The sequence below is a fragment of the Magnolia sinica genome, chromosome 5 (assembly GCF_029962835.1).
Source record: "Magnolia sinica isolate HGM2019 chromosome 5, MsV1, whole genome shotgun sequence".
In the NCBI taxonomy this organism is placed as follows: Eukaryota; Viridiplantae; Streptophyta; class Magnoliopsida; order Magnoliales; family Magnoliaceae; genus Magnolia; species Magnolia sinica.
The window spans coordinates 20,364,255-20,384,603 of NC_080577.1; the positions used below are offsets into that span (position 1 = coordinate 20,364,255).

The 20,349-nt window shown below is 39.5% G+C and overlaps 1 protein-coding gene across 4 annotated transcripts in view; it reads left to right on the plus strand.

Moving 5' to 3' along the window:
- LOC131245689 (sterol 3-beta-glucosyltransferase UGT80A2-like) overlaps window positions 1-18,374 on the plus strand; it is a 32,190-nt gene extending 13,816 nt beyond the window's left edge. For 3 of the 4 annotated variants that reach the window (XM_058245299.1, XM_058245300.1, XM_058245302.1), the window contains 9 exons: window positions 4,895-4,958; window positions 5,243-5,300; window positions 5,388-5,565; window positions 6,264-6,394; window positions 15,382-15,484; window positions 15,607-15,683; window positions 16,462-16,509; window positions 16,604-16,753; window positions 18,058-18,374. In XM_058245299.1, coding sequence (XP_058101282.1) covers window positions 4,895-4,958; window positions 5,243-5,300; window positions 5,388-5,565; window positions 6,264-6,394; window positions 15,382-15,484; window positions 15,607-15,683; window positions 16,462-16,509; window positions 16,604-16,753; window positions 18,058-18,240 — 992 coding nt within the window. In that variant the 3' untranslated portion in view covers window positions 18,241-18,374. The remainder of the gene's footprint in view (window positions 1-4,894; window positions 4,959-5,242; window positions 5,301-5,387; window positions 5,566-6,263; window positions 6,395-15,381; window positions 15,485-15,606; window positions 15,684-16,461; window positions 16,510-16,603; window positions 16,754-18,057) is intronic. The other variant, XM_058245301.1, reaches the window with a different exon arrangement.
- Window positions 18,375-20,349: the final 1,975 nt, after the last annotated feature.

Sequence of the window (20,349 nt, forward strand, 5' to 3'; positions counted from 1 at the left end):
GTCCAAACCCCAAGATCAACTCACATACAAATGTTCTGGCCATTATTCAAATGTTATGGCCCCGTAACAACCTGTTGCATAGAGAATTTTCTCGAGTGATTGGTACGACCTTGTAACGCGTACAGGACCACCAATAATGTTATGTAATGACTGTTAACTGTTTTTTAATACATTGAACTAGACCAATGAATAATCAATTCATAAAACATATGTCAAGGAGCAACTAAATATTGGTTTTCTAGGGCACTTCCCCAACATCTACCAACCTTAATCAAATTCCCTGCCACCACAAGGTCTAGATCAACAGATCTTAGCCATTAAATCTCCATCCGGTTGATTTAAAACAAATCAACGGTTAGAACTCAAAGTTGATAGTTGAAAACCTATGATTAACCAATTGGAAACCATAGAAGAGTTGGCCAGCATTTAAAATACTTTATGGATTGTTCAAACTATAAGATGAGCCCAGATACCAATGTTCTTGGTAGACCAAGTGGATCCCGCGCTAGATCATGTGGTCCTGATGGACTTGATGAAGATACCTAGATCACCCACTTTTAGTGGCCATGTAGTAGCCTCATAAAGTGAACCAATGCATCAACAATCGAGCCATCTTGGCCCACACATCCTCAAGTCTAAGGATATATGATGGAGCTAGTGCAAACCGCATGTATTATTCTAGCCCGGACGTGATGGGTCTTTCAGCCTAGAAACCTGCAAGCATCCTACCAACGTAAGTGACCAACATCCCAATATAGTGTATCATCTATGGTGACAGACACACTTTTGCGGGGTAGGGCGAAGGCACACTGACATCAAGTCGGGCTAGATGGTGGAGACCATCCATCTTAACACGCAGTTTGCCCCCCACAGAAGATGACCATCTATCAACAATCAAAGGTTTATCCTATTATACATGGCCAAGGCACTGAGATTCATGGACCACATATCTCCCTTGGCCAATGGCTGATGAGTGCAATCTTAAGAATGTGTAAGGACTTAAGAGTTAAAACCCCTTAAATCCACGAATATAATAAATATGTTCATACCCAATAACTAAGGTATATGAATGAATGAAGATCAATGCATAACCAGGTCAATGTATAACTAGGTCCAAGAGCAACCAAACATTGGTTTTCTAGGGCATCACCCCAACAACTGCCTCTGTTAAATTCCGTCAAAGATCTTGATAGAATGTGTAGGGTCTGTAAATGCGATTATATTTGAATTATTGAAGTTAGATAAGGACAGTTTTGCCATCATTTTGTTTCAAAACATGTCTTTGACTACAACCCGCCCCATCTACATACATTTTTCATGTCATGGTGACAAATATTGTCGAGATTTTGAATATGTGGTGATATTTTCACAAAAAAGTAACTAAACTATATTATTGTGATAACATCATGATATTTTCAAAGCACTAGAAAATTTTAATTTTTCACTATTGTCAGGAGATTGTCCCAATGTCAATGTGAAATCATTTAAACTTTTAACCAAATCAATATGTAATTATATATTAGATTTTAAAATAATTTATTAATTTATAATTAAAAAAATTAATTTTTTATTTTTAGAGTGATTTTCCTGATAATATACCGAAAAAATCTGTAGATTTGAAAGTCTCCTGTGAAATTCCCAAATCGAGAAATTCCCAAGAACAAGATTTGTCACTAAAGGTTCATGGACCCTATGCGTGTGTGAGCCCTATGCAACGGTCATCTTAAGTGTTGATGCCGGGCCACACATCGACCCGCAATATTGTGTATATCTATGCCATTTGGCATGTGTGCTTCCATGAATTCTGTCATCAAAATTGATTATACAATGAGCCACCCATCAAGCTGTGGGATCATGCATGTGTGAGGTCCATCCAACATCAATCTATGCTGATCTTGTGTACGTGGGGCCCATCCCACATCAATCCATTTCAATTTTCATATGTGGAACCCATCCATCGATCCTTCAATTTGCATATGCATTTTACAATGTTGCAAAAGGCAAGGGGCTTTGCAAATACAGAAAAGGCCGGGTCTTTCTTCTATAGCAAATGAGGAGGGATATATGTAGAAAAAAAAACTCATAATCTAAACATCTGACCATTTTTGGGGGTCAGATGACCATTTTTAGTTACCTGTTTGGATGCATTGAACCAAGTAGCCTTTTGATGGCCTCCAAGTAGTTGTTTGACAACTGTTTACATGCAAATAAAGAAATGGTGAAGATTGGATGGCTAGGTTCCAGTCTGTCCGATCGTGGTCTATCCAATTTGGACCCATCATTTTAATGGCTTAGATCAGCCATGGTCTTGCTTATGTACCAAATGTGACACAACTTGATCTTTAGGCTTTATTCTATAGGACATTAGTACCCTGCAAAATGTGTGCCTCACCGTGAAGGTCACCTTGAATAAAAAGCACACCAGTTTGGTCATTAGGTGGACCACACTGTTGGAATAAATGGACAACCAAAGGTATACATGTGTGGGCCCACCTATGAAGCGGATCAGACTTATTTTCAGGAAGGATGGTCTTCATGGTGGGGTCAGGGGTCTATCATTTGAAGGGTAATGATTCCCTAACATGTGTACATTGGCATGTGTTGGGTGATTTGTCGCTTCAATCTCTTCTCATGTGTGTCACCTTAGCATTCCTCCTTTTACTTTGGGAAGCACAATTGGTTCTTCTTCTCTCCAAAAATCAATCATATTGGTCTTTTGCAAGTTGGCCTTCTATAGCCTATTTCATCGGGTGGGTAAAAATGGTGACTGCAGCAGTGCATCCAAACACATGACAAAACCTGCTTGTTGGTTCAAAGTGACGGTTTCATCCTCAAAACGTATGTTTTGAGGGTACGTCAAAATGGCCCCCAAAGTGAGAACCAAAATTGGAATCTCTTGCTGGCTGCTATGGTTCATAGTCATATGGCATGGAGTTGTTTCAGAGCATTTATCAGTGATGTGCCTATTTTACACGGACTCTTCCAAGTAGGAGTTGTATTACATCTTGGTAGAATCCAAACTAACACATGAATGGTTCACAGATGACATCCTAATGGATCATTGGCATGCACGGCACCCACCTATAGTACATGGGATGTATAGCACTCACAAACAATACATGTGGAATGACTGACATACTTTATCATCATCATTATCACCTCATCGCAGCTATTTGGGATAGGCCCTACGCTTTCTTCCGTATTAGAAAAGGAAAATTTGTCATTCAGTAATTGTACCATGCTCTACTGGAAAGTGACATTTATTTGCAAATAAGTTAAAATAAATTGCCTAGTCCAAGACTCCTAATTGTCGGGGTTTGACAAATCTGATACTACGATGTTAGGTGTTGGCTTTGAAAACCCATTTTTGTGTCCATCCAACATCATGGTGGGCTAATGGCGTTTAAGAGTTGCTGGAATCAGTGCCAGTCATCGTTCCTATGTGTGCATCCACTCATATTCTCCCATTGTTATACTCAGTTTGTTATACTAGCTTGGGTGTTGCCTTTTTTTTTGGTATTAAAGGGCTTTGATAGTTTTTAGTAATTTGCACAATTCGATTGCACATACCCACATTTCTTGCAGATGGAAGTAATTCAGTTTTCTGGTCTTTCATGCCTACATATTATCAGTGCCAGTCACTGTAAGCATGTCACTTCATCTCTTCTTGGTCATGCAAAAGAATGTAAGCATTTTCTATATAAATGAAAGAAAAAGATGCACAGAATTATTGCTGGTCATATGCCCAAAGCAAACCTAGCAGGCAAACTGGGCTGAGATTGTTTCTAAGATCTGATCGGATGGAGCTGAGTGCTGCAACCTCTTCAGTTCCTGCTTAGCCATGGAAAAGAAGGAAAAAAGAAGAAGAAGAAGAAGTCTAGAACTGGTGGCTGTTTCACTTCAAACCATCGCAATTTGGTTCGAGTGTAGGAGCCAGGAGCAGAACAGGAGCAGGGTTGCAGCATTCCCTTTCCCACAAAAAGAGTATAACAAGCATCTGTTGTCTAACGTCATACCTGAACTGCAATGAATATGGAATCTCAGACTAACTTAACTGGCATGCTTGTAGCCTCTGACTAAAGTATCTAAGCTGCCAGGTTCTGCCTAAAGCTCATCCCTGTGCAGCAGCTTGTCTCTTCTACCATAGACTAGGGCCAGTTGCCATCATTTACAGTGAAATTTTACTTTGAAACGAAAGCCCAGGCGGGCAAAAAGCAACTCACAAGGAGCAAGCCAGTTTCTGTTATTTGACACATTGTTTTGTGTTGGGTCACATCTTCCTCTTATGGACTTAGGAAGGTTGGTTGTAAAAGTTCTATTATCTTTTCTGAACTGGGGCAGGCATCTAACCATCAATTCCAATTGGCACATTTTTTTGTTCGATTTTTCATCTCCTACATCCTTGGTGTTTGCTGTTGTCCTTCCCTTTTGTGGATATTTCTTTTGCAGATGCAAGTTTCTGTAATCATTGAGGTTCTGACAGAATCACAATTTAGAAATTTATGTCATTGGTTGTTTTAATGGGTTATCATTTGATCTGGTTCGGAGTAATTAGAAAATTCCAACAATTTGGTTGTTTACTTCTACCTCAGCACAAGAATATAAGCTGTTGTTTATGTTTTTGTTTTTTTTAGCTTTCTTATGCAGCTATCACTCATGATCCATATTTCACATGATATGTTTTATTTCTGGGTTTTTGCTATTTGCTTAGTTGCAACATGATTTCTGTGGAGATTGCTACCAAATCCTTTTTGAGATCCATTACACTGATTTCCAATGTGGATTTTTGTCTTACATAATTTTTTTTCTTGGACCAGGAGATTGTCAATATTTCTGTTTTATGCGCAATTTAAGTCTGGAATTCATCTGCTGACCCATTCATATGCTTGTTCAGGACATACACATGTGGCTGAGGCACTGAAAGTACCGCTTCACATATTCTTTACAATGCCTTGGACGTAAGTCTTGTTGTTTGAGTAGAAATCCAATACTCTTAAAATTATCGGAGTCACCACCTCATCATTATATTTCACCTGCATTCTGCAAGTGCCTTTTCTATATGCCATATTGATCATTTGTCACTGTCACATTTTTAGAAAACATGATAAAGCAAACATAAACTTCAGTTTTCTGCTTCAGATAATATTATATTCTTTTGCTTTGCACTTACAAGACTTTTCCATTCTAACCTGAGGTGCATTTGAGGTCGCAACAAGGTTTGGTAATTCTAATGTGTTGACAGGTCAACTAGCGAATTCCCACATCCTCTTTCCCGTGTCAAGCAGCCAGCTGCGTATAGAGTGAGGGAACTAGTTTTGAGGCCCTATTTTTAGTTTGGACTTAATATATCAACTTTGCTATGTCACTTTCCTTGCTTTATTTTGCAGCTATCATATCAAATTGTAGACTCGTTGATTTGGCTTGGAATACGGGACATCATAAATGATTTCAGAAAAAAGAAGCTGAAGCTACGACCTATCACATATTTGAGTGGTGCCCGGGATTCTGGTTCTGATGTTCCCACTGGATATCTCTGGAGCCCTCACCTTGTCCCCAAGCCAAAAGGTCTTGCTTTATATTTTTCATCTCATACCTTTTGCGGAAGTGTATTACAGTTTACAAGAAGTTCAATGTGAATAGGTAGTTCATCATCATCATCATCATCATCATCATCATCATGTAACCCTTATCCAACTAATTGGCGTCGGCTTCATAAATCCTGTTCTGCCATTCCACTATATTTGGATTTGAAATGTCATACTGTCCGCATTCATGATGAAAGTTATGGCAAGAGTTTCATGGCTGTTGCAAGCCTAACACAGCCCTTCTTTGTCTGAGCTTGGGACTGGCAATGAGAGCACAAAACTCCCATGGGCACTTTGTAATAAACTATTACATAGGTTGATTAAAATCAACGAGTTAGCATGAATAGGTAGTTATTGCGACAATACATCTATTAGTTAAAGGTCAGGGTTCTTCAGATTAGGTGTTTAAAGCAGCTCTATCAACAAACTGCTAAGGTATTTTGATGCATTTTTTAAATTTATTAATAGAGTGGATTTGAGGAATTCTTTCTCAATTAATTTAGAAAATGGTATAGTTTTTCTTTCCAAAGAATATTTTCCATACTCTCTCTCTCTCTCTCTCTCTCTCTCTCTCTCTTTGCAATTTAGCAATTTCCTGTGAAAGATCAGAATGGATGTCACTGCTTCTTATAAGGATCTCTTTTTTCACCCATTTATCCTAACCCTAATGATTTGCAGACTGGGGGCCTAAGATCGACGTGGTTGGGTTCTGCTTCCTTGACCTTGCATCAAATTATGAACCTCCAAAATCACTTGTGAACTGGCTTGAAGCTGGTAAAAAGCCTATTTATATTGGATTTGGTAGCCTTGTGAGTTTTTTTTTTTTTTTTTCTGTCCTCTCTTTCTTTTTCCTATCCTTTTTGTATCTTCTTTTCTAATCAAATCCATAGAAGTTTGTATTCCCTTTTCTGTGATTTATTTGTCTTTGTAACTGATGAAAAAATGTCATTTTGTGACATAGAAATAGAAGAAGTTTGCCTCTTTATTTTTTGGCGTATCATGTAGGACATGTAGGTTCAAGACATGAACCTTGCTATTGAGTTATTAGTCTTTATATTGATTTAAAAAAAAATAAAAATAAAAACACACATTGCTAAGCTAAATTCTATTCAGGTGTTCATCTCTGTGGCTACCAACTGCTCTTAGCCATTATATTAGCTAGATGTCGAAAATGCCTTTTTGAATGGTGCGATCTGACTAAAGAAGTTTTCATGGAGCAACGTTCTAGGTTTGTTGCTTAGGGGTAGAACAAAAAAGTTTGCAAGCTTAGAAAAGCCATAAATGGGCTAAAATAGTCTCCAAGAGCATGGTTCAGAAGTTTAGCCATGTTATGCTAGAATTTGGCTCTCACAGATGCTATGTGGATCACTCCATTTTTGTAAAAGGGACATCCAAAGGAATCATAGCATTGGTTGTTTATGTAGTTGATATAATCATCATCGACAATGATGAAAGTTGATGCAGGACATGAAAATTAAATATGATATGTGAGATTTCAGGCTTAAGATCACGTTAGTTCAGAAACAATTAAACAAATTCCATATCCCACATGAAAGTCCAAACATTCAATTAAGGGGAATCTATGCGGGTCCAGGCCTACACATGATAGGGCTGGATCAATAAAAATTATGAACCAAACGATACTCAAAGATAAGAAATAATCATCCACGCATGCATAATAATCAGTCCCTAATCCCAGGGATTCAGAAATTCCAATTCGGGGAACCCTAGGGTAAGAAAATTGGCAAATAACTTAGGGAAAACGTAATCTAGGGCTAGGATTCATGAAAAATGGCTATGAGAGGATAAAAGAGGATAAAAACTTGAGCCAAAAGACGATCCCGCGTGTGGATAGCAACAATGGCCCAGATGGACGTGCGTGTGATCCCGGCCGCACGTGTGGGGCCCACTATTCAGAAAAAGGCCACCTTGGCCCTGGTCGGCCAGGGATAGTCTCCAAAACCCCCAAATCTTAGCTCGATCCGATGTACGGTTTGTGCGTGGTGCTCCGCCGAAGTTTCAGCTCGCCTGCGGGCCAAAATCTGGAAACCTACTGTAATGAAGAAATCTGATGCAACAAAATGACGAATTTGAAGTACGGATGGTGGGGGAAGATGGAAAAAAAGATGATGGAGGATGGGGGTGAATCGGGATTGATGTGGCTTCGCACTACGATAGTTAGCCCTTCGAAAAGGGAGGGCTTCGTACCCACTTTTGAATTCTTCCACAACTCACGAAGAGAGTAGAAAAATAAAGGATGAATTTTTTTATTAACTTCAATGAATCAAAAGAACTACAAGGGGTGCCTATTTATAGGGAAAATCCTATACCCTAAAACTCGCACCATGTGCGCAACCTATTACTTGGCGATGAAGTAAACTAAAATAAAAACCAAACAGAGAAATCTAAAGCATTCACAATGTTCTAAATAATAACAATAAACAAAACTTAAAATATGAAATCAATCCGACGAGTGGGCCACGATCATGAGATCCTATGATGGGCTTTTCTTGATTATCGGGCCCAATCTTTTGAATCAAACTTCGTCTTCTAGGTAGGAGGCCCTCCCTGGATGTCGTCATCGAGACAGATTGATGGTGGGGCCCTCCTACTCCGTGCGCACATGCGTAGGTGACGCGGCGTGCGTGCACATATGGGCGAGATGTCCCCATCAAAAGTGGAATTGTTAAAGTCAAGTTGTACGTCGACGAAAAATTCTAGCCCGAAGATCTTGGTTACTTGAGGTATTTCCTAGGTATTGAAGTAGCCTGGTCAGTTGTTGGAATAAACCTATCCCAGAGGAAATATGTGTTGGATCTATTGACTAATGTGGTGTAAAACATGAGACACTTCAATGGATCCTAATAGAAAGTTTTCTGATGATGAAGGAAAACTATTTGAAGACCTAGAGAGATATAACAGACTGGTTGGGAAACTTATTTATCTTATTGTTATGCAACCAAACGTCTCATTTGCAGTTGGAGTGGTGAGTAGATTCTTGCACCAACCTTGAATCCAACACTGGGAGGCCGTCATCCATATTCTTCGATACCTAAATGCTCCTGGGCAAGGTTTTCTCTATAAATCCCATGGACATCTCAGAATTGAATTTTATGCAGATGCTGACTGGGCAGGATCTGTCACATATAGAAAATCCATGTCAGGATACCGCACCTTCGTTGGATGCACTTGGTGACTTGGAAAAGTAAGAAACAAGCAGTGGTTGCCAGATCAAGCGCCAAAGCATAATATAGGGCCATGGGCAGTGTTCAAATTGTCGGCGAAAAATCGATAATGTCGCCGATATTATCGGTGTCGCCAAGCCGGCAATACCGAAACCCCCTAGTTTTGTATCTCTTCCAATTGTCGGCGATTTTTCGGCGATAAATAAAATTATCGACGATAAATAAAGTTATCGGCGATAAATTCGCTGTAGCTAACCCACCGAAAATTTCTAGAGTGCGTAAATATGAAAAAAAAAATGAAGAAGATGAAAAATCATTCCGATCCATGTAAGAGGATATTTTCGATACCTTTAAAAGAGGATTTAGAGTTTGGAGGTAGCACACCAGTCGATCGATCGTCGAAATCTGTGCGTTGTTCTTCCGTATGTAAAAAAAAAAAACTTTGATTTTTCCTTCTTTTTTTTTTTTTTTTTCCTTCAAATAAATGAAAGATTTCAAAGGAGCGGCAATTTCGGCAAAGAATCTTTCATAGATGGGTGGATATTTCCTAAATTTTGGAGAGAATTTGAGAAATTTCAGGGATTTGAAGGATTCGAGGGCTTCGGAAGATTTTCCCCAAAATGGTTTCCCGCATCGAAGCTCCCTTTCACGGGATGACCGCACGTGAGACATGAAGTGCTCGTTGCTCTGTGGGCCCACTATGATGTAATGTGTTTCATTTACGCCGTCCATTTATTTTGAAAGATCATTTTAGGTCATGAGCCGTTAAATGAGTCAGATCCACATTTCAGGTGGACCACATCAAAGGAAACAATGGTGATTGAACGCTTACCATTAAAAACTTTTTAAGGCCCACTGTAACGGTTATTTGCCATCCAACTATTTGATTAAGTCACACAGATTTTGATGAAGGGAAAACACAAATATCGGCTTGATCGAAACTTTTGTAGCTCCTGATGAGTTTTTAATGGTGACCATTCAATAACCATTGTTTCCTGCCATGTGGTCCACCTTAAATTTGGATCCGTCTCATTTTTTGTCTGATGCCTTAAAATGATTTGCCAAAATGAATGGACGGTAAAGATACACAATTGTTGATAAGATCTCGTGATGTTTATTTGACATACAACATGTTGAGAAGGTACTCAACTGTTGATAAGGTCACGTGATATTTATTTGATATCCAACGTGTTGATAAGGTATACAACTATGGATAAGGTCACGTGATCCTTGGGCCCATCATAATGTTTTTGTGATGTTTATTTGACATCCAACATGTTGATAAGGTCACGTGACCGTAGATGAAGGGAAAAAAATAAATCTCAGCTTGATTCAAATTTTTTGGAGCCCATTAACGGACAATCGCCACTTTTTCCTTAAGGTAGGGTCTAACTGAGAATTGGATCTACTTCATTTTTTGCGGTCATGCCCTAAAATAATCTTAAAAATTGGATGGACAGCATGGATATAGAAGACATACATCAAGGTAGTCCCCACACTAAGGGTTACACCGTCTCGTGTGAGTTTGCACCTAATCTTCATTAGAGCGTGTGACTTGGGTGTGACCCCAGAACCAGTGGCGTCGGTGCCTATAGGGCTCACTTGTTAAGGCGTGATTAAAAAAAATTAAGAAGATATAAATTATAGGTCTTCCACACTACAGGAAATAGTGGTTGAATGCCTGGCATTAAAATTTTCCTAAGGTCCACGGAAATATTTTTTGACCATCTAACCTATTGATAAGGTCAAACAAACCTGAATGAAAAGAAAAAAAAAAAAACACACACACACAAATATCAGCTTGATCCAAAACTTATGTGGCCCACAAAAGGTCTTTAATGGTCATTAACCAATGTTTCCTATGGCCTGGTCCGCACAAAATTTGTATCTACTTTATTTTTTAGTCCACACCCTAAAATGAGCCGGCAAAATAATGAACGTCGTGGATATACAATGCATACATTGAGGTGGGTCCTACGATCAAGATTTAGACGATGACTACAAGCCACCTCATCACTCCATGTAGGGATGAGGGATGGCAAAAAAGGTATGCTTTGTTAGTTTATTTAATTTTACATATCTTAATTATTGTACTATAGTTGCATTTGTATTATATAAATTCATTTTGATTACTATTTGAGTGATTTTTTGCGACAACGCATGCCTTTTGGTCCCCATTAAATGGAAACTTCTAATTTAATGTATTCTTGAATATGTAAATATGTGTATTTAGGCATGTCCTGAAGTTTCACTGAAAAATTCCACCATTTTCTCTATGTTTCCCCCCCTTTTCCCAGCATTTCCAGTTATCGGCAATATTATCAGCGATAACGATATTATATCTTTATCTTCGGCCAGCGAAACTTGTAACGATACCAACAACTCGGACACTGGCCATGGGTCATGCTGTTTATGAGCTATTATAGATACGATCTCTTCTACAAGAGCTTAACTGTTTAATGGAGAACCAATGATCCTATATTGTGATAACCGAATCGCATTGCACACAGCGTTTTAAGTATCGGTATTGCTACAAGTTTTGCTTTGCCGAAGATACAGAAACAATATCGATATTATCATTGCTGATAACTGGAAATGCGGGGAAATATGGGGAAAACGGTTGAATTTTTTAGTGAAACTTCAGGAGATGCTAAAATACACATTTGAATATTTAGGAATAAAAAAATTGCAAAAAGAAAGCATGTATAATAAGTTTCCATTTAATGGGGGCCTAAAAGCATGTGCTGTCGTAAGAAATCAATCTATCCATCCCATCCATCCAACCATCCAACCTTCCATCCAAACATCCCTTGATATTTCAAAAGATCGATAACACACGATATTTTGCCAAGAAATCGTTGATAACTGGAAAGGAAATGAAAGATTGTGGTTTCAATATCACCCATGTTGCAATAATGATGATATCGCGATATTATTGATATTATCATCTACAAATCGAACACTGAATACAATCATGCTCCCATAAAAAAATTTGAAATGGAATTTTTTTTAATAAACAGATTTTTGGTGATATCGATACATTGGTGATATTATCGAAATATTGCGGATACACGGGCGATACTAGCGATGTCTGGAATTTAAACTGTAAAAAATATCGTCCAATTGGCGATATCAATACGTTGGCAATACAGGCGACACCTGGAATTTACACAGTCAAAAATATTGGCAATACTTGGCAATACATCACCGATACTTGAAATTTCTGATATTACTAGTGTTATCAGTATCGCTACCGGTGTTATTGGTATCACCGAGCTGGAGATATAGATAATATCGGGGATACTTTGAACAATGATTGCACATAGCCAACAATCTGGTTTTCCATGAATGAACAAAACAAATTGAAGTGGATAGCCACTTCATTAGAGAAAAGACATTGTGCGAAGAGATTCTTACTCAATACATTCCATCCAAGGCCCAATCTGCCGATATATTCACCAAGCCTCTGCCAAGTTCACAAGGATCACTTATTAATAGCAGGTTGCACATGTTTGATGTATATGCTCTAGGTTGAGGGGGAGTGTTGAAACGAACGCAGTTGAATAAAGGTAATACTGAGTTGAGTAAGCAGTAATGTAGTAGTTGAATAAACATTGTATTGGGCCTAAGCCCACCTACGAAAAGCCCATAAGTCTCACACGGTGTATACACACAATATAATCCTATAAAAGAAAGGTGAGGTCTAGGATTTTGAGATAACCTCTTTACTCCACGCTTTCATTGTATAAAGCCTCTCTCCCTCTCTTTTTCTTTCATCTCTGCTTTCAACTTCTTCTAAATATATCTTGGTTTTCTAGAACATTTATGAAGGTGCAGAGAATTTTCTGTTGAGAAGAGCACCTACACACTCCGGAATAATAATTTCCACACGGAGTCTGTTATGATGTCTCAGAAAATGGGTTACAATTAGGGTGACAATATGCCATGCTTGCCCCTTTAGTTTCAGGTCGCTTCCCCTGAACATTTTTGGACTCGGGCCCGTTGTAGAGATTCGTGTTTTGGGTATGTACCTAGATTTGAAATCTGATTAATAAACAGGTGGGCTTGAGCCTAGGCTTTTCAAAATTTTCTTTGAGGCCCAATCCGAGCTCAAGAATAGGCCTGCTTATAATGGGCAGGCTTGGTTCTGAAAATGAAGGCCCAATTACTAAACATGCCATGTTTAGGCCTTACCTTTAAACTCACCAAGTTTGGGCCTGAAATGAAGGGCTGTCTATTAAATGGGCCAGGTTCAGACCCGTTGGGTTTTGGGTCCCGGCCAGATATAGTTCGGACTCGGGCCTGTAATGGTGATCCATAGGTCGGGCATGGACCTGGATTTGAAGTCTGATTAATGAACAACTAGGGTCAGGCCTAGGTTTTGTAAAATTTTCTAGCAAGGTCCAACCTGAACTCATGAACATGCCTAGTATGTTGTTAATGGGCAGGCTTGGTAATGCAGGAGCATTTTCACACCGGGCTCGAGTGGGGTAACTTGTGGGATGTGGGGACACACTCGAGGTGGGTGGCCCATGTGAAGTGTGGCCCACGAGGATGTTCGCTAAGGTCCTAACCCATGCGATGTGGGGCCTGGGCTATGAGATAAAGGGATTGATTCGCCACTCTCTATCAATTCAAGCTTTTAGAGCAAGTGGTTAATTGTCCTGCATCAAAGTGGTATCAGAGCGGGAAGTCTCATGTACGAGACTCCTCACCGAGGGTGATTAATGCGGGGGCATTATCACACCGGGCTCGAGTAGGGTAGCCTGTGGGATGCGGGTACACACTTGGGGTGGGTGGCCGTGTGCGGTGGAACCCATGTGAAGTGGGTTAGGCCTTTGTTGTCCCTGATGGGTTGTGTTGCCAGCTATCTTTGGTTTGTTATTGGCTTAAATAGAACTGTGGTACTGATGTTAACACATGTATATTGTATTTTTCCCCTAACTCGCTACCTACATCTATAAATTCATTTTAGCAACTTACCCTGTCATTCCGTCTATTTCGTCATTTATCAACATGCACCAGCCAATTATATGATGGCTCGTCTAAAGAATATTTCGGATCTTCCTATCATCTTGATTGATGGTTGATGTATCTGAATAAACTTCACTTGCATACCGCGGCTGTTGTGTCCCTTTTACTCCATTCTTCCATTTCAAGTACAAGCATTCTCCCAACTACACCGACCCTTGTATACATGTGTGAATGTGAGGGTTTGGCTTGTCTATACTTTGGAAATTCACAGCCTCAGTAAATTTGCAATCTCCTTGAAATCTAGGCTAGTCTCTTAGCCCCTAGCAAGAAACCACCACCAGCTCGCCCAAAAGGTGGAAATAATTATTCCCAAGTGATGGTTGAAAATACCACCGTGGATATTTGTTGCCAATCAGTTCAGAATTTCTTCACAAAATGAGGGTTTATCCACATAAAGCCAAACACACACACGCGCTAATGTAATATATTCATGGTGATTACTACGAGAATGTGCGAGCAGTCGTGAAACAAAGCATGAAAAATCTTCCTCATAATGTTACATCAGTCAGTGAATGCATATGGTTTATCTGAAGTAGCTAATGCTAAAGATGACAGTGGTCAGTGTTCGGAGTATCGGTATCACTACAAGTTTCGCTGGTTGGGGGTATGGAAACAATATCGATGTCACCGATAACTGGAAATGCGGGAAAACATTGGGGAAACATGTGGAAACGGTGGAATTTTTCAGTGAAACTTCAGGATATGCTAAAATACACATATTTACATATTTATGAATAAAAAATTTGCAAAAAGAATTCGTATATACATTTAATGGGAGCTTAAAAGCATGTGTTGTCGTAAGAAATCAGTCCAACCATCCCATTTATCTATGTAACCATCCCATCTATCCATCCAACCATTCAACCTTCTATCCAAACATCCATCGATATTTCAGAAAATCGACGACACGATATTTTGCCAAGAAATTTACGACAATGGGAAAGGAAATGAAAGATTGTGGTCTCTATATCACCCATGTTGTGATAACGATAATATCATGATATTATTGTTGACAAATTAAACATTGCATACAACCATATGCCCATAAAATTTTTTTGAAACAGAAATCTTTTTAACAGCCAGATTTTTGGCGAAATCGATACTTGGAGATATTATCTAAATATCTCTGAGACACTAGTGATATAAGCAACACCTGGAATTTACACAGTCGAAAACATTGGTGATATAGATACATTGGTAATATTAACGACTCCTAGAATTTACACACTCGAAAATATTGGCGATACATTGGTGATATCGCTACATTGATGATACTTAGTGATACATCGCCGATACCTGGAATTTCTGATGCTACTAGCGTTATCGGTATTGCTACTAGTGTTATTGGCATCACTAAGCTGGAGATACTGATAATATCGGGGATACTTAGAACAAGGGTCATGAAATAATTGGGTGAGAAAACTATAATTTCTTTGATAGAAGTGAAGCTAAACTTGGCCCTTTCCCTGTTTTTTGCTAGCCTTAATCAAAACTATCTCTCACAAATTGCCATTCTGGCTGATTTTTTAGAGCATCTATTTCTAAGGCTTCTGTTTGTATTTCTATTGACATGATAGCCTGTTGAAGAACCAGAAAAAATGACCAAAATCATCATTAAGGCTCTGGAAATCACAGGACAGAGAGGTATCATCAACAAGGGGTGGGGTGGTCTTGGAATATGTAAGTTTGCGGATTATGAGCCACAATGCTTCACATGCCTCTGCATACCGTATCTTATTTCTTCTGTTGCATTTTTGTTCAATATGCGGGCAATGTCTTGACCCAAAGCATTTTTTTGCCAGCCGCAGAATCCAAAGAATCTGTGTACCTACTCGACAACTGCCCTCATGACTGGTTATTCTTACATTGCATGGCTGTGGTAAGTTCTTGATTGGGCATATCTTCAGTATCAATTTATGCTGTGTTGCAAAATCAGTGTTTCATTGCATTCTGTCTATGAACCCAAGAAATTCATATATCAGCTGGATAATTTCTCTCAGGACTGCCTATGTTTCCAATTGCATGGCCATGGAATATTAGCATGGACTTGCGTGAAATGGAAGTAGCGGTTGTGTTATAAAATCAAATTTGTATCTTCTGAAGCCAATGTAGCCCTATTTCATTGGTTAGGTAGTTGAAAACTATACATGTATATTCGGCCAGAAATTACCCAAAACTCACCAACAAAAAAGAGGGAAAGGAACCCCAAAACTTCCTTTTGGCATACTGATACAAAAGAAGAAAGCTTTCTTTGTTTTTTCATGAAAATTTTGGCATATGAATACACATTGAGGTTGTTAGCCTCTTTCCTCATTTGGAAGGAAGTCGATCAGTTTGCAGAATATCTTGCCAGATTTAAAACTACTGAGAGGGAAGGTGGACTTGTTTCTTTCCATATACACTTATAGTTTATAACATCCTTAGGAAATATATGTACCATACAATTTATTAGCAAACATGTATACTTTCCTGTCGTTTGAGATCTTCTAATATTCTGTGCATGAATACCTTTTTTTGGATCACATACTCGCATCACATTCTTTGCTAGCGAATCTTTGATTACTTTCAGTATGTTTCAGTCACACTTTTGTGTTGCTTATGTGTTCCTTATGGATCTGAAACATGGGGTGGGGTATCATTCTGTTATTTGCTTTCAGGTGCATCATGGGGGTGCTGGTACAACAGCTGCTGGTCTTAAAGCTGCGGTAGGGACTCCTGTAGCTTTGCTTATTGGTGTTTCTATTTCAATCAGCTCTCCTGACCAATCATTGATCCTCATTTTCTTGCAATGATATCCAGTGCCCAACAACTGTTGTGCCTTTCTTTGGAGACCAGCCCTTTTGGGGAGAGCAAGTGCATGCTAGAGGAGTGGGCCCTCCTCCTATCCCAGTTGATCAGTTCTCATTAGAAAAGTTGGTTGATGCAATAAACTTCATGTTGGACCCCAAGGTAAGTTATCAAATGAATCTTTGATGGAGTGCATTCACTGAGAGAATTTGAATTTTTTAATCACTCGAACCCAAGATCTCAATGTCGAATGTACTCACATCACCGGACTTCTGACTGAGCAGGGGAGATGCCTATGTAGCATGTTATGAACTTCCTGTATGGCTAGGGTTTATCTGCCATTCTACCTGGTTTTTTCTTGACCTAAGACTGATCGTGTTGGGTTTGATTCATTTGCGTGATCCTTGCCTAGTTATATTCTGCTTCCCGCTGAACAATTACTCAAAAGGGGAATTTGTGAACATGATGATATGCTATTTTATTGCTGATTGCCTTCCTAAAATGTTTTTTAAGAGGCCGTTTCTAAATGATCTCTAGTTAATGGATGCTTCGGGAATAACGGGGCATCTTTGGCTGCTGTTTTCTTGAGGGTGTGTCTGTTTTAGGGATTAGGCTCCGTAGTCCTTTCGTTTTGTTGTAGTTTCTCTTGTTTCTCTTTTGTTTTTTCTGTTCTTTTCTTCTAATAAAATTCTCAATTCTCAAAAAGAAAAGAAAAAAAAAGGAGTAACTACTGGTCGTCATGCATCAGGACACGAATAACGTTCTGATGCACCAGTATATGCAAGCAGGGTCCATGGTTGAGTGGTGGCAACCATTCAGATGATGGGCACTGCCATGGATGGGGAAAACCCCAAAAATCTTCTAGGGTGGAAACTTTTGACCCTTTGGTCAGTGGGCTACCAGTAGACGGTAAGAAATAAATGGAGCAATGGTTTCAGAGAAAGTGCTCAAGATTGAATCCATTGTGGGGCTGTTAGAGCAACAGTCTGGATCAACATACCATGAACCCCATCACGACATTGTCATCCTAATGCATCTGGCATCCTATTATTTCTTCACTGAGAACAGTTTTTCCCCCCTTTTCAGAGAAACATCTGTCCAATGCATAACTCCAACTCTCTTCGGGAGCCCTGCTGAAACCACAAAAAGAAGTGCTCAAGGAGATGGAAGCATTGGTGTCATTACCGTAGAAGTGAATAGGTTTAAAAAACAATAAAATCCATTTATCATTCTATGGATGGTCTGATCCTGTCCCGTGATGATAACATGATAGTGAAAGAAGAGACGTTGCATGGATATCTTGGACATTCTACAAGTCCTGTTTTGGTTCTTAAACATGGCATCTTGCTTGCTTTTACATAAAACTTCCATGATAGCCTGCCTTTTGTCAGAAAACTACAGGAGACTTTTGAAAGAGTAGCAAACTAAAGAACCTAATGGTTGGATTTGATTATATGTATATGCAGGTGAAGGAACGGGCTGTGGAACTCGCCAATGCCATGAGCTCTGAGGATGGGGTGACAGGAGCGGTGCAGGCCTTCTTTAAACACCTCCCTCGCACAATGCCTCAGCCTCAACCACCAACTGTCCCATTCGGTCTCAGCGAACCTTGGTCAAGCCCTGTGAAGAGATGTTTTGGCTGTTCCTGATTTTCTTAAAAACTGGGCCTTAATGTTCTGATCTTTCAGTGCCTTTCCAACTAACTGTTGCAATGTATATGTCCTAGAAAATATTGCTAGTTGTGCTGTTGTAAATCAAGTGCCTTGCCTGTTTCTTTCCTTTATTTTATTTCATTTTCATTTATATGTTTGCTAGTCTTTGCAACCACTGCTGTTGCTGCTGGCTGTTGATTTTCCCCATAGATAATAATGGGCCCAGCTTTGATTTAGCCATCTCCAATCTGGACCTCATGTGCCATATGTCCCATGGACAATTAATCAATCACGTCCAATTTAAGGGCCTCAACCCGGCTGTTCATCGTCTGGCAAACCCTCAACCTTTAATCAATAGACTTTCACGTGGAGCTTATTTGCTGTTTCAATCAGTTTGCTTGTTGCTCATAGAATGAGTGAGAGCGCCTGCTTGGTCTAACTTTTGCACTCTAGCCTATCTACAGCTAGTCCCATCAGATGAATGGTTCTGATCAACCTAGATGTGCCACTTATGGTCGAGGATCAATAGAAAACTGGGTCTTAATAATAGCAGTCGAAATTCGATGGAACAAGGGTTGAGATGGTAATGCTTATGTGTATTGGACCCAGACTAAATAGTTCATCATTTGGGACCAATCGAGTTTTGCTAAGCCTGCACGTATACAAGGGATCCAACGTACACTGCGACATGTACCACTACAGCAGATGAGTGCAATATCAAACCTCTACGTCAGGTGGCCCAACCATAATGGTTTTCTGGAAAAAAATTTTCAGGCTTGGTTCGCTCATCAGGTAGTAAATGATCAAGAAAAGAGAGGGACGGCTTAGATAAATTCAGCAGTGTTCTCTTCCAACCCTACATTTTATTATTATTATTATTTTTTTCATACGCTGTTGCTATTCAATTTCGGACACGTAGCCACACGGTGGCCTGAACGCGAGCTGACTAATATTCTTTGAGAAACGGGAAGGAGAAACGAGCGGGATCCCGAGGCTTTTTCTACATCTCTGGTCGTGGGGCCCACTAGTTTGTGTACAGAATTCAACACGACGATCTAGACGTGAATTTAGAAGTTTCGAGTGGATGTCCATTGAAAATTTCTATGTTATGGCCCACTTAATTATTGCATAGATGGTAGTTTTGGGGCAGCTCTGGAGGGTTGGATGGCATGTATACAGAATAGTGGACCCCACACAGGCAGTTGAATAACATTTGCACATAGGTGAATAAGTTCGTTCCGCACATTTCAATAAGCTATACAGACAGGTGATCCTATTCCTAGATGTGTTTTCTTGAATTAGATGGGAATGTATAAATTGTTTAGTAAATCTCACAAAACTAAGCATTTCTGCAGATGCGAATGCTGACACACAAGTAGAGATATATGGAATGCAAGTAATTCATATATGATTTGTCAAAATCCGAAGTAAGCATTGACATTATGTATATATATATATATACACGGTATTTTTCTTGGGATTAGGGTCATCCGCTCCGAGCGGATTGGGTACTACCCCCTGCTTGTCCCGAGCTCGGCATTCCGGGGCTCTGAGGGGCCCACTGTGATGTATGGGTTTATCTATACCGTCCATCTATTTTTTCATATCATTTTATGGTACAAGCTAAAAAATGAGGCAGATCCGAGGCTCAAGTAGACCACATTATGAAGCAGGGATGATAATGATGCGTATTGTCGAAAGTTTCGAGAGGCCCACCGAGATGTTTATTTGCCATGTAGCTCCTGCACAGTGGGTTCGAGTCCTTACCTCGGTGGTAGACTCTGAGGAGTTTCAACACGAGGTCTTGGGTGCACGAGTTCAAAAATGTGAAAATTTTGACCGGTGCGTAGGAGGGTCTCTTGCGTAAACATGGCTGTACATGATAAGCCAAGCTTACGTGAGAAAATAAATGAAATTTGTACAGCCAAACGATCAGATACTTTATAATGCTGAAGACTATATAAGGCCATTGCCCACTATAAGCTTATATAAATAGCACTCAATGAAGAACCTTGGAACTCACCTCATTATAATTAAGTACAAGTATATTTTTCTGTCTATGATGGACATTTATCTTTTTATTTATTTATTTTAGTTTAGTTTTAG